Source organism: Nanorana parkeri, unplaced genomic scaffold (assembly GCF_000935625.1).
Source record: "Nanorana parkeri isolate BGI_ZX_2015 unplaced genomic scaffold, ASM93562v1 scaffold385, whole genome shotgun sequence".
Taxonomy (NCBI): domain Eukaryota; kingdom Metazoa; phylum Chordata; class Amphibia; order Anura; family Dicroglossidae; genus Nanorana; species Nanorana parkeri.
Window position 1 is genome coordinate 835,804 of NW_017306653.1, and position 15,682 is coordinate 851,485.

A 15,682-nucleotide genomic window follows, 5' to 3' on the forward strand; every position below is an offset into this window, starting at 1 on the left:
CTCAGACAAGTTTAATGTGTAAATTACAAATATATAAAATTTTATAAAATGTTTATAAAATATAAACATAAAATGTTATGGTGTGCCTGTCTCTGCCCTAGCAGCCAATGACGCTGTGCAGCTCAGCCACCAGTCAACCAATGATGCTGTGTGGGCTGTCTAGGCTGCATAGCATCATTGGTTGTTAGATCAAAGATGGCAGTTTGGTGGGCAGATGAACTGGCCAAATTGCTTGCTCATCCGCAGAACTGCAAACAGCTTGGATTCAAGTTGAACATATGGCCAACCTGAACTTGAAGCATCCCTAAAATGATGTTACAGAGCCGAACCCTACAAGGATGTTACAGAGGCCAACTCTACAATAATGTTACCGAGGGCAATCCTTCAATGATGTTACAGAGGCCAACCCTGCAATAATGTTACAGGGGATCCAACTCATGGTCAACCTAATCCTAACACTCATCCAAACAATGATGTTACAGAGGTCAACCCTACAATGATGTTACAGAGGGTCGAACTTATGGTCATCCTGAACCTGAAGATTATTCCGACAACCCTATGATGATTTTACAGAGGCCCACCCTACAATTACATTACAGAGAGTAGAACTCATGGTCAACCTTAACCTGAAGCTCCTACCAAAAAGGATGTTACAGAGCCGAACCCTACTATGATGTTACAAAGGGTCAAACTCATGGTCATCCTGAACCTGAGGCTTATTCCTACAATTATGTTACAGAGGCCCACCCTACAATGATATTACAGAGAGTCAAACTCATGGTCAACCTGAACCTGAAGCTCGTCCCTACAATGATGTTACAAAGGCCAGCAGTAGAGTTTGAGACAAATGCTCTTTTATTAGTTACCTGCTAATACAATGTAACAGAAGCACGAGAGAAGAACAAAGTGGGGCTACAGGGCAATGTTTTTACTATAAGCATTCTATTACATATTAGCAGTCAACTAATGACACAGGGACTGGCCAATGGTGCAAACATGGTTTTCTTTACATTAGTATTCATAGGTAAGATTATTTACATTAAAGTATATCTAAAGCCCATGTTTTAGGTTCTTGGTATGCCTTTAATTTTTAGTAGCCTCTGTGTCTATTCATTCTGTTCATTTCTGACATTATACTGGCTGGTACTTTTTAAATTAAAAAGAAAGAAATCATCATGTACTCTACCTAACATTACCCCTTATTTGCGATAGCTGAGTATCGTCAGAGTGGACAAAAATCCTGCCCCGGCGTCCCTTCAATTAACGGTAATGGAAGTAGATTAGTTATTTAGTGGGCACCCTTGTACCACGCCAGCCCTGGCACATCCTGTGTCGCCCAGGCTAATTGTTCTGACTCCTGACAGTTACCGAACACAAAGTGAGTCAAAAGTAGCAACAGCATCATAATTACAGAGACAATTGAGGGATAAGTAGACATTACTCATTTTATTGGGTGTCATTATGCCCTTTATAAATAACACTTCCACTGAATGAACACTGCTTGGAAATTTATAATGACGTATTGTCTGGTTTTAGGATACAAAACGACTTTTCTGCTTTGATGTTGATGGACCTTGCAAGTGACATGTTGAGTGAGGAAATAATATTGAAATTGTTGAGTTGAAGTGTTTCCAGTAAAGGGTAAAGTTAATGCTACAGCTTACAAATACATTTTAGCTCAACCTTGTGGTAACAGTTTGGGGAAGGCTATTTTCTGTTTCAACATGACTGTACCCAGCGGCGTAACTAGCAATCACAGGGACCCATAGCAAAATGTTTTATGGGGCCCTGTGATTTCTAGTTACGCCCCTTGCAAAGCCCACCTGAAATCCCAAACAGCCCACCTGAGAGTTACCCTGCAGAGCCCACCATAGACTCTCCCCTGCACACCTCTTACCTGTCAGCCCCGACCCACTGTCAGCCTCCTCCACCGCTGGGCCTCCGCCTCCTCCACGATCACTGGCTGGCCCTGCCTCTTCCTTCATCACCGGGCCCCGCCTCCTCCTCCTCTGCCGACGCAGGGCCCAGCGTTCTCCTCCGCAGCTGCTGGCTGTCAATGACTATGCAGCGGCTGTGAGGAGGAACATGCCGTTTCACAGATCACTGACAGGTTGCCAGTGATCTGAACAGCGGCGCGTTCCTTCTCACAGACGCCAGTGACAGCCAGCAGCCTTGCAATGCCATAGCGACCCAGGAGGCCCACACGGCATCAGGGGGACCCCTTTGTTCCTCGCCCTGGCCAGGCCCCCCTGTGCCGCCCCGGGTCGCTGTGGCAACTCCAAATTTAAGGTCATGGTTTTGGAATGCAATGTTGACCAAGCTCATATAGGTGTGATGGCCAGGTGTCCTCAAATCTTGGCCATATAGTGTTAAAGCTTTACAAAAATTCTAACTTTTCTCTAGTCTTTCCACAACTACAATAAAATATACTATGGGACTGATCAATATTAGTTCAGAGAGAATTAACATAGTATATATCATACTGCCTATTCCAGGGGTGGCCAAACTCTGGCCCTCCAGCTGTTGTGAAACTACAAATCCCATGATGCATCTCTAAAGCATCTAAAGGTAAGAGCATTGGGAAAGGTGGTACAGGGGAAGCTGGCTGGTATTGCTGAGAGACATTGAGACTTTTAATGTCGCCAAAAAATCAGAACATTTGGGAAAAATGCATTGAAGTGCATGGAGGGGGTGAAGGTGGCATTTGGTGGTTTTTAAGGGTACAATGGGCTTTACATGGCTCCTGAGGGTTATAGTAGCTCTTATTAACTATCCTTGACTTGTTCTTGCCTCTCCTTAGATGAGAACATAACTATAGACACTGAGAAACAGAGGAACTCTAAAATAACAAGAAACAGTGACAAAAAGTAACAATAAAAGAAATAAAGTGACAGTATAACATTTACAATCAAACGCAGAAAAAAACACTAGTAAAAAACCTGTAATTTTTTAGCAAAATCAGTTTTAATAAAATTGCCCCTTTAATTCCTACCAGCTGGTATATACCGTATTAGTCCTGGGTGAAGTGCCCTTTGCAGAATAGATACTTAGGGGTCTATTTATTAACTATTCTCAGGGCCCTTTACCCTGCGAATATCTGTGAATGTTAGTTTTTGGTGAATAATGCCAACAAAAAGTGCTCTTGATATATTGTTTTTCCAGTTCGAATGTATTACCATGTAATACTACACTATGGCCACTGGATGAAGCTGAGCATGCTCCTCAGCTCCATCTAGTGGGCAAAACTGGCAAAAAAAATGTTTGTTTTTGCCATTATTCACCCAAAATGAACATTTACGGATATTTGCAGGGGAAATTGTCTATAAATAGACCCCCTAGAGTGATGCACATCTAGGAAACTTTAGGTGGGTGCAATATTTCTTATAATACACTGGGACAATCATGTGAATTACAATGGCCCTCCCACTTAGCACTTGTAAATGTTCTGGTTTGGCATGTCTCAGTATTTACAGAACAGAAACAGGTATGGATCTGCAGAGAAATGTACATTTCTGACTGGACTGATTGGTTCTACCTTTGCTAAAACTGGAGTTACATTCTGAGTTTATGCTGTTTCGAGTTTGGGCATTTTTTCAGCCCTGAGGTTGCAGAGTTTTCATATATTATGAAACACGGCTAAAGTAGGCCATGCAGCCTTCCATCAATATCCGTGTTATATTTTAATAAGGTGGAATTAGGATCGTTGTCAGAGCTCCCAAACCACTCTGTGACTCTAAACCATATTTAATAAGTGACGGTGACATTCTTGATGCCTGCCCCTGGGCTAAACTCAATATCCTATTATCCTATGCTGGAGTTCACTTTGCCTGAATGATTTTCATACAACAAAAAAGACTTTCTAAAACGAAATCAAAAGTCATACAAAAATTAAAGGAGCCAATCAAACTTCTGTACTTAATGCGAAGTTTTAAAGTGAAGTGCAAAAAAGTTTTGGATAAAGTGGGAAGGGTTTAAAATCGTACAATTCTGCCTTCGTGTCCCAGAGGCTCCTCCCTGTCTGCTTCAATCACCACAGACAGAAAAATAATTATGACCAAGCTTCTAATCCTTCTCTGCAGTAGAAAAATGGCTGAAATTTCACTTTGAAGGCATGCCTACATAAGCAAGCAATGAATGGGAAGAACGGCTCAATGCCAAGTACTCCCACCAACCTCCATGCCACCACTGTGCCCTGTACTGTGTCCTGTAATGATGTGGAGGTCAGCGAGAGGAACCACTGAGTGCAGTGGGCAACCCTGACAAACGATACTCCTTAAAGATGTGTATACTGTAGATTCCATTTTTCTGCTCTTATGGTTAACTGGACCTTGAGTCATCATTTAATTGGCTTTAATTGGCTCTTTAAAGTTTCCCAGTTCACTTCGATGGAGGATTTCCTCGTGAACATAGCTGTGGGAAAGGTCAAGTACTCTCTTCTTTGCAGGTATGCCCTCTCTATTAATGACAGGGTTGCTTTAGGCATGTTTTTCAATGCATTTTTATTGTGCTGCATTGTGTCTTGAAGGAAATGTGTAGGCTGTCACATGTTCTTTTGAAAATGATGGTTTCCTGGCTTTGATTTAAATTTTTTATACCAGTAGATCAAATGGCACTGAAACTAGTGAGAGCCAGGCTAGTAGTATTTCCAGAAGATGGTCAGTAATGGGCTTACATTTATCCTATCACAACAATCATTTAAAAGTGTGTTTTTTAAATGGTTCTCACTACTACTACTACTACATGTACTGTATATACAGTATATCATATGGCCAAAAATATACAGGTACACCTTCAAATGATTTAATTTAAGTTTTTACAGTGTAGGGTACTGTTATAGAAATTGTTGTTGTGCAATTGTGAGCTTCCAACCTTGTAGTAACAGTTTGGCGAAGGCCCTTTTCTGTTCCACCATGACTGTCCCCTGTGTGCAAAGCCAGCTCCAAAAACACAGGGTTTGACCAGTTTGATGTAGAGGATCTTGACTGGTCTTCGCACAGCCTTGACCTCAACCCTACTAAATACCCATGGGATGAACTGAATCACCGTTTGTGAGCCAGGTCTTCTTATCCAACATCAGTACCTGACATCACAAATACAGTTTTGCCTGAATGGATATAAATTTCCACAGGCACATTGCAAAATCTTGTGGAAACCTTTCCCAGAAAAGGCAGTTATAGCTGCAAAGGGGGATAAGGCTATACCACAGATAATATGCCCATGGCCACAGATAATATGCCCATGAAATAATGACCATGGCTTTAAAATGGGATGCCCAACAAACTTATATAGGTAATTCACAGAAGGGCAAATGAGGTACTTCGACTGCAACGTTTTTTATACATTAAAGACCTCTCCACCCCAAGAATAATGAAAGCAGTCTGGTTCCTGTTCACACGGGGTTGCCACAAGCCTAGGAATCCCACGCCATAATTTCCAAGACAATACTTTTATTTCAGATGAACACTCTGTGTTAGACCACACAATAAAAAGATAGCCAGACTATCTAATTTCTTTTAGATGGTGTATGAGTCTCCAATGATAAGGCCCAAGCACTGCAATGACAGTTAATATTTGACCACCTTTCTATCTGACCAATGCTGTCTGTTTAGTTCATTGTTTATGCCACCTAGTGCAGGAGTACATGTGGTCAGCTGTCCTTGACATCAACCCAATGCTCAGGAGCTACTTAATCTGTTACTATCTGTCATCTTCATAGTAGACAAAATGGCCCAAAGAAAACTATGATGATATGTTCTGTGATGTTCCATCAACCTAATGCAACTACGGGTCAGCAGACCCACTTTTTGCGATAGTAATTGCAACTTTCTTCTGGGTTATACCAAAAAATACCCATGCTGAGGGAAAAATCCTTTCCATGGGTTTCACCATTTAATCAAAGGCAAAGCAACAAATGCAGCACTACTAGGTACACCACACTAGGGCATGCATTTGTTTTAGAGTTGTCCCCAAAACAAAAGGTGAGAGGAAATCCTAAAATGAGGACACCTGTTTTGGGGTCATCCACCTAAGAGGGGAATTTCCCTCACTTCCTCTAACTTCCTGTAGAAGTTCTAGGACAGGAATGAAAGGAAAATGTCCCCAATGGGACACAGCCAACCTGGCAGGGGTTTTAACCCTTCCCTACTCTATCCTAAAAAAAGAGTTTTGGGAATGTACTGTATGCACTTTGGGCAACATAGTCTGGTTAAGGGCCATGCCTCAGCTTGTGACTGGAACATCAAGGAGCAGCAGCATACAGATGAGGTTGCCCCTGTGCTTTCTATTTGATCCACATGTGGGAATGTGGGGTACTTTAGAGGCAGGGTAGGCTGACAGTTAACTTTGGGGATCGATCCTTAGCCGGTTGTAGGGTGTGAATATAAAGTTGGGCAACAGTCACTTTAAGGGTTTTCAGAGATTTTTATTCCTTCAGCAGCTCACATGGTAGTGAGGGTAAAGGGTTACAGACAACTAGAAGAATATAGACCCCAGCCTCACTGACCAATTCCCAGCTTCACAGTGCAGAGGGCCTTTAAACTGATTGCAACAACACTGTGTATTGTAGAACTTTAGCTGGTTGGTAGACATAGCACAAAACTCCCCTGGTGTGAAAGCAGAGTTCCTGCAAGGTTCAAGCCCAGTTCTGGCTTCTCTGCCACCTCCAACAGATGAAGTTCCTCCCTGGTTCTCCATCCAAGGCACAGCTTCCTCCTGCACTGGCAGAACAGCTGCAGACCCCGACTGCATCTCCATACCTGAACACCTGCAGGCTGCAGGCCTGGTCAAACAGTGCTTCACTTCACACACCCTCCAGGCAGGAGGCTCGGGGGGAATAGAGAGTCTCAAATGGTCATCCCCGAATGTTTATGTCCTCCCTCGGCATGCACTACTGGCCATGAACATCGTAGCGATTGTCTTATAACAACTTTCCTTTAAACACAGTGTATTCATTCGTGATGAATTCCTGAAACTTAGGCCAATTTTTCTGTGGAAGTCGTTAAAACCCTTTCGCAGCAGAAATCATTGAGAAGACATTTTCCACTGACCACTGAAGGTAATTGGGGAACCTTTTTTTTATTGTACTTTCATCTGGCTCTTACATACAATGAAGAAGGAAGACAAAAAGCAAGCCAAGCGTGTGTGAATGTATAATGATATTTCTATAGATCTGTGTGTGGGTCGTGCCCCTCGCCATCCATTACTTCTAACAAAATCACTTTAAATGCGGCCATTACTCCTCGCATTACTCCTCGCACGTGTGATCGGGATAATCTAATACTTGCAATTCTCTCTTTTTTTTCTGAGTGGCTCCTAAACGATATACCCATCATCAACTCACACAATGATCTTCACGGGGTGATAAACTGTCCTATTAACACTTGTTCTACCTCTTGACCTCGCCCTTATGGCTCTAACAGATGTCATGGTCGGTTTGGGTTTGCATGCTTCAAATCCAGATCTATACAATGAGATGGTAATGAAATGGAGAGAGCTGGAGAAAAACTGAACAGAGAAGATCATATATATCAATTGTTATATACAATGAGCTGCAATAACCTTCTATAATGTCTCTAGAGTTGACAGACAGCGATGCCCATGTGAAAGGGTTGTTAGGGGAGTTTTAGGTTTCTTAGTGGCCTGCAGCAATTGGGTCTCCGGTCCTGGCCAGGACACTATCTGGATGGAGTTTGCACGTTCTCCCTGTGCTTGTGTGGGTGTCCTCTGGGTACTCCGATTTCCTCCCACACTCCAAAGACATACTGCTAGGTTAATTGGCTCCTGTGCAAATTGGTCCTAGTGTGTATGTATGCATGTGAGATAGAGACCATATATTGTAAGCTCCTTGAGGGCAGGGACTGATGTGAATATACAATATGTCAAGCACTGTGTAAATTGATGGCACTATATAAGTACCTGTAATAAATAAATAATAGGTGTTGGGTTAAGTGTTGAGAGTTAATTGTAAAGTTGAACTCCAGGCAGAAATAAACAACCCAAATTAATGCAGCTTTGTAATCATTAATACGTAATTACATTTTTAAATACAAGCAGTATAAGTACTTGAGTTTGACCTGTACAGGTATTCCCTGTACAGCAAGGCTGGAGTGCAAAAGGAAGAAGCAGGACAAGGAGCCAATTGGTTCATGTGCTGACAAGAAGAATGCTGCTGGGAGGAGAATGCAGAATAACAAAGAGATGAACTCATCACTGTGCTGCTTCTTCTTGTCACGTACCTGGTTAGAGACTGAATGCGTGAGAAGGCCTCCCTTGCACCTCGTGTCCCAAGGACTCTGGAGTTGGGGACAGAGTCCAAGCAGACAGTGAATGGCAACGGTGCCAATGGTGATCACACCGTGCAAGCTGGAGTCAAGGTGCTGGGTGAAGAGTAGAGCAGGATTCGTAATCGGAGTCAAACGAGCCACGGTCACACCGATCGGGCAGGCAAGGTCCAGTAAATGATCCAAGGTCAAGGGCAGGCAGAAATAAAGAATGGTCACAAACAATCCGGGTCAGAAGTCAGGCAATACAAGAAAGAAGAACACAGGAACACTGGGGAGCTTAATGACAATCCAGCAATTTGGAGACAGGCAGGCTTGGTTTAAATAGTGTAATCTATTAGCGCACCGTGTCACTTCCTGTGCGCCGCTTGGCGCGCTCTTTTTTACAGCCACTCTGTGGCGTGCGCAAGTGCCTGTTTTCCAATGGTATGGAAAACGGGACCCCGCGCACGCGCAATACCAGATGGTCTCTGACATTCTTTCACTGTCCTGTCACAGGCAGGAGGTGGGTGCAGGACAACCTAGGCTCAGATAAAGCGAGTTGAATGTTGTTAGTCATCAGAATGAGGGCTTAAAAAAAAAAGTACTGCAGGGGAAGTCAATGGGCTGAAGGTGAATATTGCAGCAAAAAGCTGGTTTTGTTATTTGATCTTTTAAAAGGCTCCTAATGCTTATTTTGTTATTTTTGGCAGAAGTACTGCTCTGGGTGTTATGTATAGTACCAAGAGTGGAGTGGCAGCTAAAGGTTAGGTGTCGTGAAGGGTTAGAGGCAGTGGCGTAACAATCACCATAGCGACCCAGGCGGCCGCTATGGGGCCCGGGGCACAAGGGGGTGTGCTCTGCAAGGGGTTAACTAGAAATTGCAGTGGCCCCATAGAAAATTTTGCTATGGGGCCCTCTGATCTCTAGTTACGCCCCTGGTTAGAGGTCAGCAATATGCTTGTGTAGATATTTGTTCTAATTAGCAGCCTGCTAGAAAAACAGCACCGAAGGTCCGGAGTCAGAATTTGCTTATTAACATTAACATTGTTATTAATTTGCTTAATAAATGAATTGCATCAGAGCTCTTGCATCACCTGCACCTGTTTTATGGGGGTGTTTTAATAAAATACCAGGGACGGTATTTACTGCTAATTTTTATTTAGTTCAAAAATTAGTTATTATGAAATGCAGATGTTTTTATGGGGATGCCAACGTGTTTCGTGCTAAACAACTGCCCGCCTTCATCAGAGCTTAAAGTGACACTACACTCGTGAATTAAATCTTGCAAATGCATTCAAGGACCTTAACTATTAAAAAAATTTGATCTTATTTGTGTATCACTCGGCTGTAGATCTTCAAATCCTCTCTGAATTGGTGTTGACACTGTCCTTCCTTCTGGAGGGGGGCTACTTTTGATCCGCTTGGTCCCACCATGGTTTCCTCTGATTCCTCAGAGAAAACCAAGCTCCTGGCAACCAGTGACGTCACTAGTTATCAGGAGCTGGACGGGACACTGACCAGAGCGTGGCAGCTTTCTAAAAGATGTGTATGGCCATGCCCAGTTTTTAGCAACCTAGGATGCTCTGGCCGGCATCCCGTTCAACTCCTGGAAACCAATGTTGTCACTGGTTGCCAGGAGCTGGGTGGGATGCCGGTTAGAGTGTCTTGCTGGTATATACATCTTCCCACCTGCTCTGGTTGCTAAGAGCTGGCAGGGAGATGTGTATAGGAGAGCGGTGGGGAGAAAAAAAAAGTCAGCTGTCTTCGTAGTGGGTGAACTTATGCTGACTAATTGAGCAGTGCCCCCCCTTCAAGTGGCACCCAGGGCATGTGCCTTATGTGCCATACCCTGGATAGGCCACTGGGTTCAGGATATTTTAATAGTCTTTTCCAGTGCAATACTTTATTTTAAGATGTTATCATTTGGGTTTTCAGGTTTATTTCAGCTTTCTTTCAAGAGTGGATTTTGTTAGTGTTGGCACTGGTTGTGCCCAAATATACATGAACCAAAATGCCCTACTGAAATAATGCACCATAAAGAGTCGGGCACTCACTACTATACAGACCTTCATGTTTGCAGCATCTGCAGTCGTCAGTGTACGAAAGAATTCTTGTGATGAAGACTTGTCTGCTTATCTCTTTGCAGTGGCACACGGCAAGGTGTTCCGGTATTGCACCCTGGAGGGCACCTGGCTAGTCAGAGATTCCAAGGAGAACTCTACTGTCCCCTGGAGGAACCTGTCAGAATGTGAGGACCAGTCATTGAAGGTAACTAGCGTAATGTTGAGTTCTCATCTGTGTGTATGTGTGTGTATATACAATTTTGATGAATTAGCTTTATGTTATGTTATGTAAGCAAGGAGAGCAATATATCTTCAGTATAGGAAATAATTTTTTCTTGTAAGTGCAGTGAAATGTGAACTCTTGACAGATAAAATATATACCTTAAGCTCATCGATACATTGTTAAAGGAGGAGTGCAGGGAGATTCAAATATATTCTCCCCGCTGCTTAGAGCTGGCATGGGACACTGCAGCTGTTTTATCGGCTCTACAATGGGAGCTGAAGATTATGTAGCCATCGATTGTTCAGCTCTTGGTGTCTTCTCCCTGCACTTACCCTCTCTGTTCCTCCATTGTTCATTGGCCGGACAGACAGAGAGGGGACAGGCATAGCTACCTCTGGCTCTAAAGAGACAATATTGTCTAGAACCTTCCCAGATGCAGCATGGCTCTGCGCTGGGTTACAGAAGTACATTAGTAAATGTATACAAAAAAATTATATATATATATATATATATATATATATAAACATCAAAACATGAACATCAGTGCACAAAAAGTCCCATAAAAGTGAAAATTCAAAAGTGATCACAAAGGAAAAGTGATGGAAAAAAGTGGAAAGTGATAGCAGTGCCAATAGCGATCTTCTTATCCAAACTCTTGTATACCACGCACTAAACAGATGCTCCAATCCACACGTGATAAAGAGTGGTGCGCAGGTGGGTGCTCACCTGAGCTGATAACCAATAAAGGTTATAAAACACTGTTCCCTTCTTGGCAGGGAGGGACACCCTCTAGGCATATACACCAGACCAGTTCATAATGATATCCATCCAGAAAGAGATAAGCAATAAACACATAGTGCGTATCGTCCAGATAAATAATAAATGATGAAGTCATGTGAGACGAAACGCACGTAGGGTGGGCGGAGTTACTGACGTCACTATTTTGATCCGTGCCGGAAGGACGGGAGAGCATCCTCGTTCGTGGAGTATTGAGCTGGACTATTGCTTGTATTCCTCTCCGCTCTTCTGTTTTAACTTATTCCATGTGAGTACGTTTTTAAATATTAAAGTTTTATTATTTATCTGGACGAAATTATGCAATATATGCAATATACAAAATAGAGTATGGGACCCCAGAGTTAATACATGCACTAAAAAGAATATGTATAAAAATAAAACATAAAATTATATACAACATTTTTTTATTTGTTAAATATAAATAAGCAAACACCAATGTCAATGCCACATGCCCACAAGTAAAGGACAAGTCAGAGAGAAGGGAGATTTACTTTGTACCCCCATCCCTCCAGAAGCACTATAGTGTCGCTCAAAAAACAGTTCAAATCGAAGTCTATATTAAGACCTCTGGGTGTTAATGAGTCCAATAAATAAATCCACTTGGATTCATTTTTTGATACTTGTCTGGTGAGGTTGGATCCCCTCCAATGTGGCTCACTTTTATCAATACCCACTACTTTCATCCCTTCCGGGTCCCGGTTATGATACAATCTAAAGTGTCTGGATAAACTATGTTTATAAAACCCTCTTTTGGTGTTATAAACATGTTCCTCCAATCTTTTTCTTAACTCCCTGGTGGTCCTACCCACATATTGAAGGCCAAAGGGACATTTCAATAAATAGGTTACAAATTTACTGTGACAGGAAAAAAACTTGTATATCTTGTAGGGTTGCACAGATACCAAGTACAGTACTCGGTACAAGTACGAGTACATGTACCGATACTTTTGAGCTCCAAGACTACACTAGAGAAAAATTCAAAAATTAGGAGGCAGCTGTCATTTGTAGGGAGCACACGGAGCTCCTGGGATTAGTACATCTCTGTTTTAATGTACGATTGTGTTTTTATAAATATAAATAAAGGGATGCACAGATACCAGTTTTGCGAGTACGAGTACTGGTACTTGCAGAGTACTTACAAGTATGAGTACTGATACATTTTTGTTTATTGTCATGTGACAGTTTTTCTAAATCAATACAAGCTAATGATTTCAGGACAGTGATGGAGTGCCAGAGCCAGGTCCAATCTGCAACCGCTGCAACCCTGGTAGTTCTCATGAAAATGTCAAGTATCTGCACTGGTACTCGAAAAGTATCTGTGCAACCCTAATATCTTGTATTCTTTATGGTTAACATTAGATTTAAACTTTTTTCTTAGTCTCTGTGGCTTTGCAACTAACAAATTTTTTACAAGGGTATTTGTGGCTGTGTCTGTAAAATTTCAGTGAGGTTTCATTAACCTTTGTCTGGCGGCTTTAAACTGTTGATCCCTTTTTAGCTCACCTGTCTCCTAATTAGCGCAGTAAATCAAATTCATCATTTGATTTACTATATGCAGTCAGCAGTGGATCACTATTAGTAGTGATCTATTACTGCAGAGCTCCATGGTAAAGCTAGATCAGATCCCCACTGACCAGACCCAGACTCCTGCGCTCATGCAAAAATATGGAAAATAAGCGTAAACAAAATTATACATTACGTAAAGCAAAAACATAAATAAAAAGTGAACTGCATGGTGCAAAACATCTGGCCCTTAGCAAATAGGACATAGGCTTAGGGGCTGCATGACCAGGTTGAAGGGGTGCCAGCTGGCGGGTTAAGAGAATAAAAAATAGAAGGTCCTCCTACCTGATTGATACGGAGGGTTCTTTGCAATGGTCAGCAAAGAGGAGCAGAGCATTCTTAGGTTGACCAGCAGCCAAGGAGCTTCCCCCTCTTCTGTCCTACATTTTGTTTCCTGTTACTAATTATTCTTTGTTTAGACATGGCAGCTAGAGTGTGGCCTGAGGGTCTTTGAAAGTGTTTATTTGGTAAAAGTGGGTTCTGTCTAAGATATGGTATCACATTTTAGTGTGGTCCAGTTGGTGAGACTCAGGATTGGTGTATGGTTGGATATTTGCAGTAGGTCTCTATTATTGCCCCTGCTGCATTGTAGTGCCCTTGGGGGCCCCCTGTATAGGGAAAACTGATCCCTGCTAATCACATGTTCAAGCCTCTGCTATGTTAATTATTATTATTATTATACAGGATTTATATAGCGCCCACAGTTTGCGCAGCGCTTTACAATATAAGGGGGACATTACAATCACAATACAATTCAAGACAAGATGATAAGGAGGGCCCTGCCTCTGAGGGCTTACAATCTGAAAGAGGAGGGGCAAGTGATACATGAGGAGGGAGCTGTGTGGGAATGAATTGTTTGAGAATGTGATGGTTCAGTGGTTAGGTTGAGGTGGGATAATTAGCGTAATATTTTGTTTAAAACATCATACTGCATTTATTTATATTTATAATTCATATTTAATGAGTTGTATGAATAGGCAAAGCTTTGTAGGTCGAGGTAACTAGAGTTCATGTAGAACATTTAGGCCTTATAGAGGGAGGTAACAAGAGTTTGGTGACATAAAGTCATAAACATGTTTTCTGACCTTGGCTTAAGAAACAATGGATTCAATGCCAAGACAGTTGTCCTCTAACCTTGCTGTGAGGGAGTCTTATCAAGACAAGAAGGCCCATCTAATGTTCTTGGCATGATCTAATACGAGTACACGGTGCCATTACTGTGGGATTTTTGTAGATACTTCAAGGTAACACAGATGGTTTTATCATTCAAATCTCTATAAAAAGGGGCCTGCGTTTCCATAATAATTGACTGTGCCTGAAGTGCTCCATGTTCCCGGCCAGCCAAATAAACTTACTTCTTGAAGATCTGCCTAGTGTCGACCCTCCATTTATTCTATTTAATTTGGCAAAGTTATCTCACCTGAGTGCTGCTAATCAATGTAACAATTGGGGAAGAGTCCCCCCTTTACATTGCTAAGTAACAGAATTTGGGGTGCAGATACAATGCTCTGGTTGGATGTTTCCTTCTGGTGCCTTTAAGGACTATCACCCATTCTTCTTGTTAGTTAATGTTAATTATTTGCTATTATTTGTTTTATATTAGACTGGATTTTTTAAATAAAGGGCTGCAAGGCTGGTAAATCACACTCTTGTGTTATCTATGTTTGCTCTCAGTAAAGGCTCCGGGTAAGGATGGATATGGTCTAGTGGCAGTAGTGGGGGGCTCCCTCTGAAATACCCTTATGATGGCAAATCATAAAGAAACACCTTGCTACTGTCAGACTCCTGTAGCCCCCATCACATTCTGTGATGTGGCTACTAGACATTCACTAATAGCTAGGGCTGTAGTCAGCCTAGCTGGAATTATAGTGGCAGATATCTGGTTAATTCCAGGTGTCTGGCATTGCCTGTACCCCCAGGGCCGGATTTACTCCCCCTGCCGCCCCAAGGCCAAGTTCCACAATACGCCCCCCCCCCGCCCTGCCATCTGGTTGCCAACATTTTTTATTTTTAATGAATGTCATTTTTTTCCACCTAACTTTATTGCTATCACACAGGAGTTAACAAGCCCCTGTGTGATAGCAAGGTAGACGGCTACTTCCTCCGGCGTCAATCCACATTAACAGGACGCAGGAGGAGTAGCTGGGGGGAGGAGAAATCCGGGCCTGTGTACCCCCATGGGTGGAGTGTGACTCTGTCATATTGTGGGATAGCCAATGATAGGCACTGTAGTGAATGTACGGTACAGCAGCCAATCACTGGGTTTCTCTCAGCCAGTGGTGCATGCTGGGATCGGGTACATATACTGGTGGGATTTGCCATGTGCTCAGACTAGCCGGGACCAGCCAGGATAGGCCTGAGGCCTGGCCATAAGAGGGCAATCATTATGGTCCACTGAGATGAACACATGCTGGGGTATGTCCTGCTTAGCAGACTCACTAGATCTCAGGTACATGTCTTCATATACATCTGTTTGGGAAAAAATCTCCAGCAAAATCCAGCTGTCGTTTAAACTGTGTGATCCCCTTTCTGCAGTACCATGGGGTGTGTTACCACATTCACATTAGACAATGCAGCCTATTCATTTTTAATTGCTTGCCAGAGTACCACAACACACCAAAGGTCAGACTTCTACTTGTACAGGTGGGCAATCTGCAGTGTACAACCAGTTGTGCCATATCATGTGTTTCCACAATGCGGAGGAGAGATGTCAGCCTAAAAGGTAAAATGTTGCTATGTGAAATGCGATGGGTGTTGTACAAAGAGAATGAAGG

The 15,682-nt window shown here is 42.6% G+C and overlaps 1 protein-coding gene across 1 annotated transcript in view; it reads left to right on the forward strand.

The window, feature by feature from the left end:
- The window catches only part of GLP1R (glucagon like peptide 1 receptor), a 197,324-nt gene that overhangs the window by 110,270 nt on the left and 71,372 nt on the right, over positions 1 to 15,682 (forward strand). Inside the window, exon 4 of the mRNA XM_018559251.1 lies at positions 10,408 to 10,529. Coding sequence (XP_018414753.1) covers positions 10,408 to 10,529 — 122 coding nt within the window. The remainder of the gene's footprint in view (positions 1 to 10,407; positions 10,530 to 15,682) is intronic.